Consider the following 20,793-nt stretch of genomic DNA (forward strand, 5'->3'; position numbering starts at 1 on the left):
CTGCCGTGCTTTGACTGTGCTTGCACTCTTGAGGCTCGATAGATGCCGAAGTGTCATCGAAGGTAAGCCGCTTAAGCTGGAGGAGGAACAACTAAAACATTTCCCTGCCATCCTAATCCTGTCAGTGACTACAGTTGACTGCTAAAACAAACAAACAAAAAAAAAAGAACAAACATATGTGTAACGACTTGAACAGTGTGTGATAAAGAGCCCCAGGCAAAAATCAGTTCACTTCCAGCTGGATTATGGAACTGAAAATGAGGCAGTCCAGCTGGATTCCAGCTGGAATCCAAGTGGACCCAGCTGGAATCCAGCTGGACTGCCTCATTTCCAGTTCCATAATCCAGCTGGAAGTGGACTGATTTTCGCCTGGGGCACCTCCATCTCGTCCATTCTCGTTCTCAGTCCGTCGTATCTTCATGAGCTGTTTTCCGCAACGCAGAGCAACTTCCATGGAACAGCGAGTCGACTGAACGAAGAGACCCTGGGGGGCCAGGCGAAGGCTGGCATGGCCCAGTACCTGGCCCTAGAGATCACGAAGGGCAATGGGAGGGACAACAGGGCCATTGGGAAGTACCTGCCCTGGCTCTACCACCCACCTTCCTCCGTGCAGCAGGGGTGAGTGCAGGGTCACCTTTCCGCGACACTCGCACGTGACATAGTGCTAAAGTTTCATCCGAGAAGGATGGGGGGGCTAGAGTAGGAAGGAGGTAGTACTCAAAAAGAATCAGGAAGCTTACAATGTTGCAGTCAGAATTCCAGTATGATGCTCAGCGAATTCTATGACGACCTCCCATTCGTGTCACTTGTATTAAAGAGGGCACAAAATTCTGTGTACCTTCCCGCAGGACATGCCATGAGTGTCATTAGTGCCGAGCATTTCTTCCTCGGATAAACTACAGGATAGTGACACTTAGTGAATTCCTATTGTTGTAGGATTGAAAACCCTACAAGCAAAACCAGAATCTTTTTGCCACGGTTGCAGATTGACCCAAAAATAAAATGCAGCTCGAAATGAAAAAAATAAACTTCTCCCTCGTTTGCTTGGGGCAGTTGATGAAGCCGAGCCTGAATCGCGGCAATTCCGAAACGTGATCCGCAGCCCCAAGGAGTTCATCGATTGCGTGGCCCACATCCGGCTGCTGTCCTGGCTTCTGGTGGGGGCCCTCATGCACAGCGCCCTGCTCAGCAACACAGCCAGCCTCGTGTGCCAGCCCATCCCGCTGGAGGCCAACAGCCACATCGCCGACCACATACAGGTCATCCTGGCTGGCTTTGCAGAGCAGTCCAAGGTAGGACCTCTACACACTCGGCACTTTGGAGGGTCAGAGCGGCGAGTAGGAAAAGCAAAGCACGAGTTAAGCTGCATCATGCAGCCTGGAATGTGTCTCCAGCTGGCGTGTTTACCGCGCCCTCAAATGCGGTTCCTCGATTTCCACCTGATGACATCATTGAACTGTCATGCTCTTGCCTGCCACGATCCTGATGATGGCAAAGCGGCAGCGGTGGATGTGGCAGACGCCTGTTCTGTTGCACGTCACGCTGCAGCCTGACAGTCCACGGAAGCCTTAGCAGCCAGGAGTTGGGACGCCGCGACGACAGCGATGCTCATATTCTCTTATACCTTTATGCCGAGCGTGTTGGTGCATTGCAGCTGGGAGGGCGCGGAGCAAAAGCACAGGCTGCAGGACCCAGATATCTTGGGTTCAATTCCCACCCCTACCTGTTTCGATCTGGATGAGCATCGTACCGGCATGTGGTTGTGCATTGCTATCGTGTGGTGCACGTTAAAGACCCCAGGCTAGCGATGGCACCGCACTGGCTAAATTTCTCATCTACAGCTGAGACACCAGAAGCCCATTGAGGCTGATTAACTTCCGGCAATCTAAACGTACACGTGAGACAGTTACTTTTAGAGCACAGCTCTTAGGGGCCCGTTCCTGGCTTGAGCGGCGTCAGCGTCGTCGTCGGCTTAACCAAGGTCACCCCAAGGTCACCGCAAGGTCACGTGACCCCCAGAGGTCACGTGACTGTCCCAGAGTCACGTGACCCCCAAGGTCACGTGACCTTGGGGTGACCTTGGGATAACCTTGGGGGTCGCGTGACCCTGGGGTCACGCGACCCCCAAAGTCACATGACCCCCCCCCCCCTCGAGGTCACGTGACCTCCCCGATGACGTCATCGTCACTGATGACGTCACCGGCATCCGCATCGTCATCATCACTGATGATGTCATCAGTGACGTCGCTGATTACCTCGCCAACATCCGGATCGTCATCATCGCTGATGACATCATCAGTGACGTCACTGATGACGTCACCGGCATCCGCATCGTCATCGTCATCTTCACGGATGACGTCATTAGTGACGTCACTGATGACGTCACCGGCATCCGCATCGTCATCATCACGGATGACGTCATCAGTGACGTCACTGATGACGTCATCGGAGTCCGCATCGTCATCATCGCTGATGACGTCATCGGAGTCCGCATCATCATCGTTACTGATGGTGTCATCAGTGATGTCACTGATGACATCATCGGCATCGGCACGTGACCCCCCCAGGTCACTTAACCCCCCCCAGTACCCTTCCCTCCTCCTCAAGAGCTGCGCTCTAATTCGGTGTTACAGGGAGTTGTAAACGGCTTTCACTTTTTACAACGAACTGCCAGCATCATGACGTCCGACGGCAAGCTGTGCTGGCTCCTGTGAGGTCACTTGTTACCCACTTAACGACCACTCTCGATGCATGGGCGGGACTGGATGGTAAACACACCGGTCGAAGATGCATTTCCAGTTGCCACATCTGTATGTGCAAACCTCGAGCAGCAACAGTTCGAAAGAATTTTGTGTGACATCGGACGCGATTCAAGCCAGCTAGAAGGGTTGCTGGATCAGACAATGACCGACTGCAGCCCTGCCTATTCTTCAGGTTGTGGCTGGCATGGCTTTCGTGTTTTGAGCGGATGCCGAAACTGTTCTGGTAGTCGCAACCTTCGAACCGGGCAACACCAAGGTTGAACAGTAATTGAATCCTGCTTGAAATCACTTTGCACCATCACTGTTAGAAGAAGAATGGTGGGTTGCTGTGGAATGGTACATTATATTGTCACAGATGGAAAAGGGCTCAACAAATGTAAACTAAGAATAAAGGTTTAATCGGCGAGCTTGTGCCAAGCAAAATAAAGAGCAAGCATTGGGACAGCAGGAAAAGCGGGCAGCGATTTGGCGGCGTAACAGCAAGCAAGAGCAAGACTGCCTCTACAAAGTCCCGCGCAGGTCCTTTTCTAGTGGGCATCATCACCATTTCAAATATTCAACCCAGAAGGTTCGAGTGTCGCGCATTCAGGACAAGAATGAACAGGCATTTTCGAGAACAAGAAGGCGGGACGAAATTATGAAAGTTAAGAATAAACGCGAATCTTCTAGAAGTGTGTGACCGAGTGTTGCTTGCTCGGCCCTGTGCGTGGCAATTTTGGGGCAAAAACCATTCAGCATTTGGTTGTTGCATTGTCATGCTAGCAATATCAACAAATGTCCAGAGCTACACTTTGAAATTTGACAAGGTAACCCTCCCCCAACATTTCCCCTGTCATGAAAATTTGAATGATTTAGTCTATATGTGCCATTCTTTATGTCCAATGTATTGCAGTCATTTGTATCAGCAGAATATCAAAGAAACCCAATTCTGCACGAAAGTAAATTGAACTACTATGTATACATATTAGATGTTGCTTTGCACCGAGAAGTAAACACAACTCAGTGGCTTTGATATTGTGAATTTTTGTTAGTCTGTTCAATATAAAAGCGTAACTATTTAATGATATGTAAAAGTTTATTTTACGTTTGCCACGAAAATAATGTGCAACATCTGATTCAATAGGCAAAACTAATGTTCACGTCTTTACTTTATCATTTTATTCTGAGTCTTAGAGACTGCTATACTTTCTCAGGACAACAATGACATTCATGTTTTTCCTCTTTTGTTTTTTGTCATTTTCAGGCCTCTGTATTGCACATGTCATCGCTGTTCCATGCATTCATACTTTGCCAGGTAAGGTTGTTTTATTTTATATGTTTATATGGGTGTTTCAGCTTTGCCTTTGATCCTCATTTCTGCATTCATCCTGCGGAGATATTATGAAATCTAGTGACAGTCCAAGCACATACCGTAGAATGCAGTGCGACCGCCCATACCACACTAAGCACCCATGCCCAAATTTGTAAGATCTGAGAAAATATGCACAGTACATTGATGTGTAAAATTGATGACCGGACAAGCGCCCATCCCCCATTTTTTCGCGATTATCTCTAAATCTTGAATGGGCGCTTGCCCGGTATTTTACGGTACGTGCCTTAAAGTGTTCGTGAAACGATTTCTCAACTTTTTCCTTCTTAGCTTTGATCCTCAACTCACAAATCGCGCATTGTACCAAACTAATCAAGAAGACGGAAAAGAGGGACTCCCCTTTTGCTGAGACCCTCGTTTGTGTACCCGAACACCACCATTCTCCTCTTAGAAGATTAGCTCGTCGCTCAAAGCCCAAATGAAAGTTGCTTTCCCCACTCCGTTCACCCCAAAGCTGACAGTGCTCTGGAAGCTACGTGCTCGTTGGGCTAGCCACATTTTTGCCACGCGATTACACTCCCTCGCGCATACGCACGTGCAGAGAATTAGGTCAGGTGATGAAAGGAAGGCGACTGATTGGTCCGGCAAATGCATAGTTTTCGCCACACTGTCAGCTTAGGGGTGAAGGGAATAAGTGAGGTCCGGTGTCGTGTGATGTGGATTTGGGCCAGGTGACACGCTTTGGATACCGCGAATGTATCACAGTGAAAAGGCAGAAAGCTTTCGAAGGGAAGGAGGTACGAAATAATCCGCTCATTTTCAAATTTTCGTACTGAAAATCAGGCTTTTAACTTTTTATCTTCTTTTTTTTTTTGGCCCACTGAACAATGTGCTATTAGTAAAAGACCAATCTAAATTCATTTATCCCAGCCCAAAATTCGTTTCATGGGCTCCTTAAGGAGGGATATATCTTCAATATTAAAATTTTCAGATTTTTTTTATTATTATTATTGTTATATTTATGTATATTTGCTTGCAAATCAGAAAAATGCATTTATAAACATGCAGGATTTATATCACAAAGAATTATTTTCAGCATGCCGGAAAAGAGTGAATTTTACATTTCTTAATTAGGGCTGCTCAGTGCTCGTTTAACATAGCCAGAACATCCCACCCTCACTGGAAGCATCATTCACTCTACATTTAGCCTGTAGAAGCTTCCCAGGTTTCAAGATATCAATGACCAGAAGAACCTCATACATTCAAACATAAGAAAAAATTGGCTTCATGTTTGATCATTCTGCCAAATGCGTTTAAATACAGCATAAAGCTGCTGCATTTAAACTCTTAGTTCGGTAGGTGCCTGGGGAAGGGCGGCCCTTAGTCTTTCAGTGCTTGGGGTCGGTGGTACTCTTAGTTCAGGTGGTGCCTAGGGTAGGGTTTTTGTATGGAAGCGGAATACGTCACATCATTGTCTCTTTGTGATGCTGCGTGCACTTCCCTTCAGCATCACCCGGATACAAAGCCTTTGCACTGAATTTTCTGGGTCACCAAGAGAAAGGAAGCACGCTTTACTGCCCTCTTCACTCATCATTCTGCGCACTCTTTCCACATTACCTGTTTTTTGCTCCTTTTTCTTGCCGTTTGCACCCCTGTCCGCTCCACGCTCTTATGTAGCTGACGTTTCGGAGTGTAGAGTGGGTGGGAAAAGCCTTGGGAGCATATTGTTTTCTAGCCATTCAATCTCAAACCCAGTCGCATGTCCAGGTGACTGCACCACCTGTTTGGGAAAAGGTAGATATTTGTGCTGTGTTTGGTGGATGCATTTTGACAAAGAGTTGCTCAAGGGCGACAGCGAGACTTCTGTTAAATTTGGGCGACTTACCTAATTCTCAACTTTGTGTTTGCGTTAGTCTATGTTACCCAAGTTGCTAATGCCTCTATCGCAGATCACCCATGTAATATGCCTGTTTTCTTTGTAGGTAACCTGAAACCATGCTTTTGATAGTGTAGTTTTGCTTTTCTCTCAGTCTCCACGGTCCTTTGCATTTGATTTATGAGTTCTGCTTGGCATAAGCACACTAATTGTGTTTAAAAATTAATTTTCCATTCCACAGAGAAGTATCACTTCTGTAAATATGTCAAGAATAAGTTGTATGTAATGATAGTTGTGTAATAAACTTCTGGGAGCAAACAAAAACACTTCTGTTTGTCCGTGTATGCGACTGATATGCAACGATTGATGTGCATTGGCCGATACAGAGCAAGCTCATACTACATCCAGCCGGTACAGAGCAGATGCTTTGCAACGTCTGGCCAATACCCAGGCGACAGTCCGATTTGTACAGTGCTCACATGATGTTGCACCAATACAGGCCGGTGCTGAAATGACAGTACACCAATACCGGCCGGACATCAGGCTGCGGTGCAAAACTGGACATTCGGCCGATATTGGGACAGATTTTCGGAAGGCACTGACATGACACTGGCCACGTATCGCCGTGCTGCTTGGGATAGACTATTTTACTTGGAGCATTTAATCAAACACGTTATCGTTGTTCCCATCACTATTTATAATCCCTATGATTTGAGCATTTAAGATGAAGGACGTACGAACACAGAGCTTGAACCGTTGCAGCTGTGGACCATGTACTGCGAACACATGGTCTCGCTGAACCCGCCAGGCAGCGAGCAGAACCAGCTGTGCTCCCTGACGCTGACCGACTTCTGGATCAAGATCACACCGGGGATCCTGCAGCTCGTGTGTCACTCCAAAGTGGCAAGTGGCCAACCCTTGACTAAACGGGGCACATTGCGGAAAGGTGCAATTTCAAAGGCTGGTTCACACGTTTGTGTTCGGCCGGGTGTGACCGAGTGCTTTGCAACTGCTTGTGACTGCTTATGACGAGGGCACACGCAAGCGCCATTCATCGAGTAGCTCCAAAACACCTCTGCCCTGCATATATTTCCTCTTTTTTTTTATGCATCATGCTTTCATTGTGCACTTCAAATAATTCTGACGTCATAGGCAACCATTTCTCATGGACAGTGCATAGATTTGATATTGCAAATACTGCCAAACCTTCAAAAGTGTTTGCAAGACTGGTTTGGCGCCGGTGCGCCATTGTGTTCTCCTGTCATAAGCGGCTGCAAGCCATCGTGATCATGGCGGCTTGTGACCGCTTGTGACCACTCACACACGGATGTGTGAACCAGCCTTAAGGGTCCACACGGAGTTCGACTTGAAACAACATTTTACCCCTTTTCTGAAAGTGGCCAGTATGAAAGCTGATTAGTTTGTACTCTGCACCCCCTGTAATTTTAGATGAACCATACATGATTTAACTCTGGAAAACGTAGCAGGGCATAGATCTGGAGGCCTTAGCCTTTGCCCTCATTTTCAGTTAGCTCATTGCCTGAAAATATCTGGCATTAAATTAAAATACCTTATGAACTGTTCAACACCTTCCACTTTCGAACCTTCTTGATGCCCAAATGCAGGGATGGCCAGATGGACATATGCAAAGAGCCTTTAAAAAAGTATGCTTCTAGGTGAAGAGTCCCCCCCAAAAAAGGGGGAATATGGCAGTTTTTGTTTTGTTTCTCTCATTTGATTTGGTGGCCACAGCAAATTTCTCTCCTAAAGCGATTGCTCATTATGTCACTGACCGTGATTATCCGGTTGGTCCGATGTATGTACGATAGCACAAGACTGCCAGAATGCAAGCTGTCTTCCATTAATTTTACGCTGCTTTCTTTCCAATGTTACAAAAAGGGTAGGCGGTATACTTAATATGGAGCCACGAGCTGCACTTAAACCTGCAAAGAGGCACATGCAGCTTGCGAGCTGCGGTTTGGCCACCCCTGCCCTAATGGTAACAGAGGCGAATAGCATCAGAAAGTGTTTCTTAGCACGAGTGCATTTGCCCTTGCAGCTTTTGCCCTGCTTAGACACGTAAACACATGGCAAGGCACAAATGCTAAACACCTAGAGTGTTTGCAAAATTGGCTTAACCTATATGCAGAAATTTTGCATGTGTCTCTCCAGCTTATGCAAGTTATTTCCACGAAGATATTTTTTTTTTCATTTTTACTATTATTTTTTTTATTATTATTGGACAACTCTGCTTTTTGTGCATCTCTGCTCCTCGCTTTGTCTGTGCAGTGGTGTTCCCTTTCCCTTCACCTTTCTCTCTTTCTCCCTTTTCCCTCTCTTTCTCTCACTTTCTCTCTCTCGCTACCTTCATTCCTTTTGGATGCTTGCAGGAGGGCCAATCTCAGGTGTGCTCGCCACTCTGCCGCTGTTCCTTTAGCACCCAACCTCCATTCCCATTTAAAGGGAATTTGGATAGTTGCATCAGAAGCACTAGACTGCATTATTCACAGCCACATACATAGGAAATAGTCCTGATCACTGTGAACAAGAACAGAACACAACAAATGTGAACTATCCTTTGAAACATCAATGCATGGATCCAGAAGGGTTGGATGGGTACCAGAAGACACAGTTCAGGCATAAGGGCAAACACGGAAGCAGTAACTTCGTTTTATCTTAAGGTGGTACCGAAGTAAAGGCTACAGCAGAAGTGCCTGGCCTCAAGAGGTATCAACTTGTCTGAAATATGAACACATGTGTAGCCTTGGGTCCATTAATGTGAGATATGAAACGGAGTCCAGCATGCCTGTAACCTGTGAAAGGTAGTATCAATGTGCAACGCTGCACAACCATCATGAAATTCCTCTGAATTTTGCACAACAAAAGTGCTAACCAGCAGGATGGCAGCCTTTAGTCTTTCAAGGAACAATTCTTTGCATTGCAGCTATAAAAAAGGCTGTTCCAAAGTGCTTTGCAGCAACCATCCAAACTCACTGCTACTTTCCTCTCACTTTCTCTAACACTCGCTCTATTCACGTGGCAGCTTATCGGTATGTTGTTCGCAGCTTGCAGCGCAATTAGTGGCTTGCCGAATTCCTCCTCAAATTTATTCTCAGGTTCGTTAAAAAGAATAACTCCATGGAATACCTCTCTGAAAGAGATTTTCAACAGCATAGGTTACAACTGGAGGGGATTTGAGAAGCCTGAAGTGTCCCGGTGGTTCAAAGCTATGTGGACTCCATTAGTGACTGTAGCAGCAGAACTCTTTCTGACCCGCTTTCACGGCTGCATGTTTTAGCTAGAAATGAATAAATTATCTCAGGCCATTTTGACAGCTTGATACATTTATCATTGGTGCTATTGATACTACCGCCATGGCTTCCTGCCAGTGCATGAATGCACGAGAGTAGTCACAATAATTTATTTGTGACCACACTCATAATTTAGAACACCTGACCGAGAGACATAAGGCTGTGGAAGCAGAGCACAAAGCAGTTTATCAGGAATCACTAATAGCATGTCTACTTCCAATCACCTTGCAACATACAGAACACCTCTTAGATATTTTCGCCTACTGCATTCAGCAGTTATGTTTCGAAACCGGGACAAGGAATGTTTTGTCGAGGAGGCAATGAACTTCTTCAGATCCTAATGCGGTTTTCCTTTCAACATATACTACTAATCCTAAACTTGCCATCAATAATAGTGCAACTGCCCACTGAAATTTCAGCTGGCGGAAATGGTGAGCCTCCATTTCTTGAGCCTCATGGAAGCCCTGCTGGAATGCAATTCGACGGTTCTGGCCCGGGTAAGTTGCTATAAAAAAGTTTTACTATGTCAGCTAAAGTTACCGGAAGAAGTTGCAAAGTCTCACAGATCTCCAACCTCTATTCCGAAATGTGTAACCTTAATTTTTCATCAAAATTTGACTACACCATGCCAATTCATTAAACAAGCTTGAATAGACCGTTTCTTTGTGATCGTCGCCATGTTGAATTTTGATGTAGCTGGGTTGGCACAGATACCAAATCACACTATTTGTCAATCGGAAGGTGCAAAAATTCAAGGGGTTCCTATCCCTAGTTCTATTTTTTCCCAGCTACACTTTCTTTGGTGTAGTTATGCTTGAAAGCCGATGACCAGACTTGAGATTCTGCAAGGCAGAAGATCCTCATCACCATGAGGGAGGGGGAAACAGGCAATAATGGACAGTCTAGAAGGGGGGAGAGGAGGAAGCGAGGGAAAAGTGGAAAGCGCGAACTGGTCGTCCATTTTTAGCTATTTACTTTATTCTTCGGTAACCCACTAGTAGGTACGTCATATTTCACCATGGCAACTCTCACATGAATAGTGCATAGCACACAGATATGTTAAAGGATAGGGAGATACGATAAATTCAGGAGCTAATGGCGCAAAACAAAGTAGTCACAGCAGAAAAGGGATCACGCTTCGAGGCAGACTGATGGTTACTTGTTGACATGCAACACTTTTTGTCTTAGTTGGCTTGGCCAATGGCTACCAAGCTTTAAGCAAAGCACTTTGTTTTGGTTCCCAATGGACTCAATGAAGTTTGGCACATTCTGAACATTAAATGACCTTAGCAGCAATGAAAATATTTATAGTGGGTGGATAAGTCAAGGAATATTGAACAGCACTTGTAAACCGGCTTATAAAGCTGCCACTCTGCAAGAACGAAAAAATGCAGCGGTTCTTATGTCGGCCCTTTACCTCAACCTGTTGGTCCTCTCATGCGGAGTTTTACGGAAGATATTATAAGTTATCTGTACCCTAAATTATACTCAGGAGGAAAGAAATTTCCAAGGATACCAACTTTTGATAGATGTCCAATATCAGCTTTTCATCCCCGCTTTTCCATTCTAGTTGCTCCCGATGTGGACGCCGGTGCTGTACAGCTACCAAGGCCAGGTAAGGGGAATTCAAAGGGCCACTTTACTCAACTCGCATTGAACGAATAGCAGATATTGGTTTGATGTCTGTTGTTTCCTTTTAGGCTGTCCAGTAGTTGCTTGGGCTTGGGTGATCAGTGCAGGAGCCACTGATCAAACAGTGCAGTGTCGCTTCTTCAGAAACATGTCTCTTGTTTAGCCAGTTGATGACACTAGTGAAGCGTATTTAACCATGAACAGTGTTCATTGCTTGTTGTTCCAAGCCTCCAAGTCGTTCCAAGCAGGTCGAGACAAGCAAGACAAACCCATCCCACAAAGCCCTCCGCTACCCACGATTGGTGGCATCCTCCTCTCCACTCGCCTGGCATTCGCTCCACTAAAGTGTAAAGAGTGGAGGGTCTTTTGCGACGAGCTTGTCTCGCTTCTTAACCTGTGAGACCACAGTGGGTCAAGACACTTAGCAGTCTGTCTGGACAAGAACAGACGGGTTTGCTAAAAGTGCTCCGACATGCAGCTCCCAGGCCAGCTCAAAGTGCGCCTGCAAGCCTGCCTCGACTGGCTGCCGCCATTGCAGACAAGGGAGGAGGCCACCTTTGTGAGCAGCAACTTCCTCAAGTGGCTCCAGCGAATCCAGTTCAAGATGGGCCAGATCGAGCTCCAGTCCTCGGCTGCAACTCAGTTCTACTCCGTCTGAGTTTGCCCACCTGTCTCTCTACACCTCGCTCATGAGTAGTCGCCGCAGAGCAGCAGTGTCGCCAACCCACTCAAGTTCTCCGAGAGCTAGCACAGCGTTTCAGTCGCAACACTCCATACTTTTGTTCCGCCTCCGTTTGCAACAACAATACAGGTGTAATAGCAGGTAAAAGGACACTCCGGCAATTTCTTGAGCTACCCCAACTAACTATATTTTCGAAATCACCGGCCTTTACCCTTTCCGGTATGCTATTTAGTATCGCAAAATTCAGAACAGTTATAGTGAAATCGGCAAGTGAAAATGATGCCAAAACCAACATTCAAATATACCCTTGTTTTTCAATGCCGTGATGTCGGAGGAAGCCAGGCTTGCAGGTCCGAGCGGGCGGTCTATAAATGGACTATGAAAAAGGACTATGCAGATCATTTGTGCTGGTGCGAGCTTCCATGGCATTCATTCGGCACCATAAAACTGCTTGTAATCAGTTGAGAACAGTCTACAGTGCGAAGAGTGAACCCCTGCCTTCCCCTGATGTCACTTTTTCATTGTTGCCAGTAAGAGCCTTTCACTTTGAAAAATATGGTGAGGACCAAAACTGTAAATTTAATAACCTTGCAAAAAAAAAATTTATTTTCGCACATTACTTGAATGACTATTTTAGCTTTTTTGTTTTTTGTGTGTGTGTGCGTGTTTAGCAAATTTTCAGGCAAATCGGGGACTACAAATAAAATGCCGCAGTAATGAAGGCCATCAAGAATGTTTCAGGTCTGCCAATAGATGGCGCTGAGCAATTACGGAAAAGGCCCATTCAGTGACCATACGCAACAACAGGATGTACTTAGGATGGCAAGCTTGAGGGAAGCGGTTTCTCCCATGAAGAAGACAACAACGTCCGAGAAGGAGAAAAGCTTGTCAATAACAAAGATATATTGAGACTAGACACACCAAAACTCAATGCAGAAATAAGCAAGTAAGTCTGTTTCTGCATTGTGTTCGTTCTTTATGTGTGGTTGTTGCATAGGGGTACCCAATCCCCTATGCAGTCGTGTCAAGGCTGTCAATGTCCCCATATTTAACCCTCTTTGGAAGAAAAATTTATACTGGAAAAAGAAAGCTTTGAAATTCAATTACCTTAATCGTTTTATTAGAGTTACCTAGAAACATGGCGAAAAGTACCCAAGGGACGAGACAATACAGGCACATAGTAACCGATTTCAGGTACCTGTCACCATGTTTAGCTTCTACCGACTCATTATACTCTTGCATTTTCTGCCCAGAAAGCTATAAAATTTGTTTATTGCTTTTTGTAAAAGAATTACTACACTTAATTTCAGAGCAATACCCAAGTAATTAAACTTTTGTTTAGGGTTGGCAACACTGTGCAGCAGCTTAGGCTTTCTGCTATCTACATAGGCCAGCAAACTGATGCTGATGATTTAGAGCTTCCCTGAGATAAGCTTCTGTTGTTTCTAATAGCGGTTTGCGCCACTGAGGCTTGTCGAGTAGTGAATAGGGGCGCCTGACAGTCAATGTGTTTGTCTGGTTAGAGAAACTTGGAAAACGAAGAGGCTGTGAAAGTTGAGGATTCTGAGCCTGAAAGTGATCTCATTCATTTTAGGTTGCAAAATAAGTTTTTAATATGTCTTAAACAGTACCCTAGCTGAAACAGCTAAATAAAAAAAGTTAAATCGATGATGAAAAAACTTTTACAGCTAATAGGGAGTGTTAGTATATCGTTCCAATAATAATACCCAACATTCTGCAGGCACCCTCATGCATGCATCGCGTCGTTATTGGGTATTGTTATCAAAGCCCAGATACAATCTACTAAAACTGATGGTATGCCGGAGAAAACTTTGCATGTCTTGTTGGCTATTTCCAACCTGTCAGCTCATCCTTCAACAGAATTCATATTGTACTCTTTAACAAAGCAGTCTGGCATGTTTAAAACGTTTAATATTTTATAGTGGCTGTTAACTTCGCCATTAGTAGCATTGATGGTCGGGTTGGCCAAATCTTGGTAGAACCGTTGGCTTCTCGTTATCTGCTCTAGAGACTACAAATGTTGGTGCTCCGCTTATCCGTTCACATCTTGAATATTATATGTCTGCGTGTGTACATAATGTGCATCTTGCATACAAAGTGTGTCAAGCAAGTATCTGTTTCCCCGGATTGAGGTGAATGATTATGAATGCAGAGGAGAAAGGTCAGATTGGCAAACGGCCAAGCTCCGGCTATGCAACGAGGTTTATTTCTGGCTGCTCCGTAGCTCTGTACTCCAGTACGCCTATGTAAATGCTCCAATAAAACAAAGTCGAAAAATATGTACTGAGTCTTTGTGCCAATTAGGATATTCTTGTACTGTTGCTGGCAGACCTTGAAAAACCCTTTGCATGTCCTCCATCAAAGACACTGTGCCTTCTGTCTCTGTACCATAACCACGAATAGCTGGAGTCCTCGGCGGACAACAATTTCGTCAACTGAACATGACCCACATCAGCAGACTTTCTGCCCTGGATGCAGCCATATTTGGCCTGTAAACCACACATTTCTGCTTTAAATGTCATGTCTTAAGCTTCATCAGCAGTCCTGCTGACAGCGTGCTGACACAACAAAAGGCGCTCCACAGGAATGCAGACACTGGGTGCAGGAAAAGCAATGGCAATCGGTAAACCTTTGTAGATACCACGAGGTCCATGCGTTCCACCAAGACACCAGGGATCTCGTGCCCGAAGTACAAATCGCTCCTCGGACACAAGCGCTGCATCACCCCGCAATTGCTCGCTATCGTCCGTTGCAACGTGGGATTTGCAGTCGAAGCTCCGATTCCAGCTCAAGCTTCCTACATTCGATAACACTTCAGAGTCTTGTGAGCATGCGCAGCCAAAGTATGATGGAAGGCAACGAGTGCGTGCTCGAGAGAAAGCTTCTGCGGATCTTATGTTGCAAGACATTACATACTATTCAAGCAATGAGGCTAGATATGGGTAAGTGCATCTTGCTTTCTTGGCTTCCGCCGTTGCCAGAGCAGCAGTCGCCATTGTAGCCAGCATGCACCCTGTCGGGCATGTGCGGCAAACAAACGGCGGTGAGCTCTAGCAGACGGCTTTCAGGCACGGTAACACCCACTTTCCGCGATGGGGGCAGCAGAGATGCATCTCGCGAAAAATCGCAGGTGTGCGGAATTAGACTGGCACACTGGCGCCCTGTCCTGGAGACGTGAACGGTTATCCCACCCACAAATATTGCAGGAACAGAATATTGGTTCTCAAAATGAGCGCTTAGGAACCGGAAGTGAGAGTCTATGTTTCTCCGACAATTGCATGGAGATTCAATGACAATAGATGTGGTAAATGGTGATGGATGCACTCCACAGATGGTGAAAATCAATATTTACTCGACGACAGGTGCAGACAACAACCATGCGACCTTCTCCAAATAAAAAATTCTCGGAGCCGCTTCGAGTAGCAGCTAGGAGCTCCTTGAGATGAGCACATTTGTGAGCTCTCTGCCCTAGAAAATTGGACAGTGGAACTTCAGACATCCTTACTTCCGTCAAAGCCTGGGAAGAATATTCTTGCGTAGGCAGTCATGAAGATACTGTCAACTACTTTTCGTGATCCCAGAATACTCTTTTGTATGTTCCTTTGGACAAACTCTGCGATACTACATAAGGAAGGCAGCCAAACTCTGCAGAATCGTGGCCTTATGATGATTCATGCAACAGGCTTCCGTGATCGGAGCTATAGCCTCGACCTGGGTCGAAGTTCAGATCGATGAGGCAAATGGTGGGCAGAGTTGCCAGTCATGATGATGTACCATTTTTGAAGAGGTGGCACCACCGGTCTTAGGCACCCACCTCTCTGTTTGCTCTGAGGCAAGTGATCACAAGTCTGACCAATGGCAAAGCCAGGAATATTTTTCAAGGGGTGGGGGTTGGAGGGTTGAGGTGCTTGGGATGTTTATTAATTAAGGTGGAGGAGGTCAAAATGCATGTGTACTACATTAACTTATAGAGATAGCTGGATTTTGGAGGGGAGGGAAGTAGTCTATAAGCATCTTTCCTGGCTATTAGGGTTACCGGGTTGGGCTATTAATAGACAAAATGGGCTACTTTGTAGTGCATTTGGCATTGAAATTTGGCGGTTGGCTATATGGCTATTTTTGGGCTATTTCAAATTCTAACGTGGCAATTATTTTTTTTTTTTTTTTGCTTGGTTTAGAGCAGATGTACAAAAGATAGTTCAGCGTGGACACAAAGCGACAGTCCACCCTTTCTGGATTCCCACTTTCAGTGATTTTCTGTGTGAAGATGTGTGGGTGTGACACAAGAGCCTATTAGCTAAAGTGAGCTTCTGTGACCTAGATTCAGCTCCGAAGACATCACTTTTGTGTTAATTGTGGTATATCTTATGCTCCCAAGTTTTCTCTCCTTCCTACTTGTGTCTCTTATTTCCTTGAGCTCCCCACCATCCTGCTACAGGAGGCACCTTTCCCGATGAAAAAGGACACTAAAGTCAACTCAAGACATTCAGCAGATTTTGATGTCGTCCGATAACGCATGCTGTACCGGATATAGCAAAGGGGGCTTTTCCGCAAGACATAGAAGTTTCTTAAAGCACAATGAGCTGTAACAAGAAGATAACAGATTTAGAACAATTAATAATCCGAACAAGGCCAAGTTCAAAGTGCAGTTGCAGCCATTTTTCCCTTGCTCCCCGAGCATGCCACCGCACTCCTGACACTGCCCATGTCGGATGCCGCCATAGAGAAAGAATTCAATCACGTGTTCCTCACAAAATCAGACCTAAAGAACAGGATGTCCCTTCCAACTCTTCAAAACGTCCTATATGTAAAGTTTGCTTTCCTCTAGAAGAACGAGTGCTGTAAGGAAATCAACCCTACTGAAGAATTTTTGCCCGTTTTAACACGGAAATTATGTGTGAGGTGACTTAGCCGAGCACAAGTGAATGTTTCATGACTATTTAAGTGTAAAAACACGTGGAAAATTGTACCTTTTTGTGTTTGAAATAAAGTTTTCAATACATTTCAAAATGCCGTAGATCTTGCAAGCTGCTCTTAAACCCCAGATATGCATGCAGACGCAGTGTTTTCGAATTGAGCTCGCACATTCGAGCACACGATTTCTTGGGCTCTGCAGAATATGGCTGCTTTTGGGCTATATAAATCTCTTGCATTTGGCTACTTTTGGGCTACACTGTCTGGCATTTGGCAGTTTGAGCTAGAGCCTACCTGGCAACCCTGCTGCCTATGCCACTGGGTCCCACCTCAAAGCTGGCTTTTGTGGTTGAAAAGGACAACAAAGACATGTGACAACCATGTTTTCACTCAGCAATACTCTTGCAATGAGAGCAAGCTTCGTACATTTCCCTCCGACAAATGGGTGCTCGTTAAAGGGGTATTTCGGCCTTTTCTTCATAGTCCCCGACAGGCAGTGGCGTAGGGAAGGGGGGTGTTTGGGGGGTCGAAACCCCCCCCCCCCGCGCGGGCCCGCTTGCTCCCCTGCTCACGCAGTCGGTCGCAGGGGGGCAAGCGCCGGGAAAGCACATAAGTACAGTGCTTTCCCGAAAGCACTATACTTATGTGCTTTCGGGAAAGGTGTCTGTGGGGTAGAGAATGCTCAAATAAATAAAATAGGCTGTATTTCTTCGTTCATGTTTATTTGATGGGATGCAGAACTTGATCTCAGATATGTAGAGAACGGATATTTTGAAACATTTGTGAAGGATGGCAATTTCAAGGCAAAGTATAACAAACTATCCTCACTGAAGTTCACAGTTCAATCTAACCCAAAGCGAACATAATAAAACGAACACGTGGTTATAATATAAAAAAATGTCAGTGATGCGCTAAAGGATTTGTAAAGACAACTACAATGTAAGCAACGGGTGGCGCTGCGCTCACGCACACCTTGAGTATACTCAAGGTGTGCGTGAGCGCAGCGCCACCCGTTGCGATCAGTATACTGATCGGAATTACGTACTTTCGACTAGAAATTATCACGAATAAAAAAGTACGTGTGACTAGTTATTTCAAAAACGAATGTACAGGCTCTCTTGATCATCTCATATATGCCAAGCGCCTACACATTAAGATACAGCCGCCTGCGTTCACGATCAGAGGACGTCCTCCGCTTGAACATCAATGTCGCGGTGAACATTCAAAAGCGCTAGACCGAGCAGTAGCTCATTCGAAGTGGACGCTCTCAGGTATGTTTTCAACCGTCGCAGCGAAGAGAAAAAGCGCTCAGCTCCCGCTGTTTTTACGCGCTTTTGGACCCCTCCCGAAATAAAATCCTGGCTACGCCACTGCCGACAGGCTAAGACAGAGCCAACAATAAATATACTGTGCATGTCTGAAGGTATGCAGAACTGTCAGTTTCAATCGTGTCAAAACAAAACAGAAGGATCGATGGTGGAGTGTGTCAAGGCACCACAGCTAGGAGCGCGCGGGGCGAAAGCTCGCGCTGCGGGACCCTTCTGGGTTCAAACACCCTTGCCCGTTTTGATTTGGACGAGCATCGTACGGGCCTGTGTCGCTACTGCTTGATGCACGTTCAACATTCCTTCTCCTCTACAGCGGAGACACCAGGCTAACTGACTTTCCGTTGACTAAACACACACAGGACACAATTATTTCACTTACCATGGTCCCCAGGCGGTTGAGAACTTGCTGCGCAGCCGGAGGCATTTAAAGGGTTGGCACCGTCCCTGGCTTCAGGTGGAGCGCCTTCGAGCTCTGTCCACACTGGCGCGTTCCGAACGCGACCAACTTTCCGAACAGATTTGGACGTTCTTGTTCTCGGGAACACTCACGAGTTCCCACCAGACGCCTCGAAGCCATCGAAGTACTGAGGGTGGTACTGAAGCTGCTTGCTTCGGGTGACCGTGTCGTCCCTCTTTCCCTTCGGGCACGTCGAAACAAAGCAAGCCTTCGGCATTCCGCGTCGCCGATGACAAACACGGTAGAAATCACGAAGCCGGTCGTGAATGCGTAAAGGAACCGAAATAAACCGCGCAAATTCTCGCCCGTTCGCGCCATCAGGTTGTAGTTGAATAGATGGGCTTTATCTCTGCTAATGAATAGAATAGGGCGGCCGCCTGCGCCATCTGGTTCCGCAGAAAAAAGAAAGAAACTAAAACTTTAACCTGTGCCGGCAAAATTACCTTTCACTGACCCCCCCCCCCCCCCCCCCCCCCCCCCCCCGTCTCAAAAGGGGCTAGGTAAAACCAACTAACCGCCAAACAATACTGAACGCCGAAAGAAACTTTTAATACATGGAACTGGATTTGCTTAGAACGATCTGTCAAAAATCGGACTTGGAATTGAAACGCTCAAAAGATAGGGTTCTGCGAATATTCGGAATTTCGAATAGTAGTTTCGAATAATACACTATTCGATATTCGCTTCGAGAAGAACTGCAGTATTCGCGTTTTTCGAAGTGTTGATTGCGGTGGGTTAGCCCCGTTGAGTGCGCTTCTTAGCGAGCACCGGAGCACTGCGGAGAAGCAATACCCGCGAATGCGTGCTCCACGAGTGTTGCTTCTCTGCATTACATCGGTGCTCGGTAAGAAGCACACTCAACGGGGTAACCTGCCGCGATAAACACTTGGAAAAGTATGAATATCGCCATTGTGTACTTGGAAGAAAAGCATACATTCAAAGCGGGATGGTGCACGCGCGCCGTCTGCATTTGAAAATGCATGGAAACTTTGTGAGCCTGTATATTTACTTCGTGGTAAAAGTTTCAAAATTAAGCTTACTGTTATGCAAGAGTATATGTACTATGTTGGGCAGAGATGCCCTTACAGCATGCATTCGTCATGCGCGATTCATTCTCTCTTAACTCGAGATTAAAGAAAGAATATTTTATATAGCAAGATTTGTAAATTCACTCAATTGGGTATAGTTGGCCATCTCTATAGGATTCATTTTATGTCAAATTTGTTGTTTACTTGCCACCCCAAGATGTAAGACGTCAGACCTTCTTAGTCCACAGTTCATAAATAGATGGATTAAACTTAGCTTTTAAATGAACAAGTGGAACAACCCTCACAAGTTCAGCTGGGTTTTCATCTAAGCGTTACACAATGATAGTGAAAGGTGTGGAAAAACTATTCGATATTCGATTCGAAAATATTCGGCCAAAACCACTATTCGCTTCGAATTAGTTTCGAACTCAAAATCTACTATTCGCACAAGACTATAAAAAGGAAAGGAAAAGTTCGAGGTACACCTAAGCATTCCTAATGAGTTGTGAATGCGAAAGCATGCAAGCCGCTTGTCCGCTCTCTTTTTCGTCTGCTGCGTACTTTTCGTCGCCGGTCGGCGTGTGTGCTCCCCTGGTGACCTTGGACGCTCCGCGCTGATGGACACGCAGTGCCATGGGGTTAGCGGTCATGGAAACTGACGAGCGCAGCGGCCAATGGGAGCCCCGTCGACGCGCTCCAGCCAATTGAACACAACCCTCTCCCCTCGCATCCCCCCCCCTCCCTTCCTTCCCCCCCCCCCCCCCGGGAGCCAGTGACCAACTACATCCACAATGCCGAGTAGTAGTAGTAGAAAGAAATTCTATCTGCCGTTTTCGCGCTTACGACTAATGACGTTAGCTCGCTCCATGAGACAGTTAATGCTTTCGCATTAATAAACAAAGACACTTTGGCTGTGTTCCAAATCTTACCCGAATGGATCGTATCACGTGACAGCACAGATTGAAAAACGCTGGATGCGGGTAGGTTTTCGAACGCCAAAGGTACAAAACCCTTACCCTGGAGTGAGATCGAGTAAATTTTAGAACATGGCCTTAAAGGGGCCCTGCAACAACTTTTTTTACTGTTTTTTTTTTTTTTTAATTTGCATTGAATTTGAGCGCACTGAGCGTAGTAACTTAGTGAACTGTTCCTTTTCTCGAAATTCGCTTTATTTTAAAAGTTATAGGCACATTAAAATTACAGAAACAAGCAAAAAATAACCTCATGACGTTCTTGGTCCTCTGTCCCCCTTTTTACCGTGCCCGCGGGTTGCGGTGACTGAGGAATATGGGGAGGGAGGGGAAGACGGGGAAAGAAGGTGAGGCCGAGGAGAGAGAGTTAATTGCCCTGGAACGGGGCAGCTCTCTCCTTGGCTGACCAGGACCAAAAACGTCACGATTTCGTCACATGCCACACACGTTCGACACCACGGGGCGCCCCCGTAAGAGGAGGAGGCTCCCGCCTTGTTCGGTT

General features: G+C 46.0%; 1 protein-coding gene across 1 annotated transcript in view; it reads left to right on the forward strand.

Moving 5' to 3' along the window:
* LOC120844611 (protein unc-79 homolog) overlaps window positions 1-13,896 on the forward strand; it is a 92,252-nt gene extending 78,356 nt beyond the window's left edge. The window contains exons 48-54 of the mRNA XM_040216470.3: window positions 443-618; window positions 1,103-1,292; window positions 4,006-4,056; window positions 6,710-6,850; window positions 9,678-9,755; window positions 10,829-10,873; window positions 11,369-13,896. Of these exons, the coding sequence (XP_040072404.2) occupies window positions 443-618; window positions 1,103-1,292; window positions 4,006-4,056; window positions 6,710-6,850; window positions 9,678-9,755; window positions 10,829-10,873; window positions 11,369-11,548 (861 nt within the window). The 3' untranslated portion in view covers window positions 11,549-13,896. The remainder of the gene's footprint in view (window positions 1-442; window positions 619-1,102; window positions 1,293-4,005; window positions 4,057-6,709; window positions 6,851-9,677; window positions 9,756-10,828; window positions 10,874-11,368) is intronic.
* The last annotated feature ends 6,897 nt before the right edge of the window (window positions 13,897-20,793 follow it).

The sequence above is a fragment of the Ixodes scapularis genome, unplaced genomic scaffold, assembly GCF_016920785.2.
Source record: "Ixodes scapularis isolate PalLabHiFi unplaced genomic scaffold, ASM1692078v2 PGA_scaffold10__122_contigs__length_95168666, whole genome shotgun sequence".
Lineage (NCBI taxonomy): Eukaryota > Metazoa > Arthropoda > Arachnida > Ixodida > Ixodidae > Ixodes > Ixodes scapularis.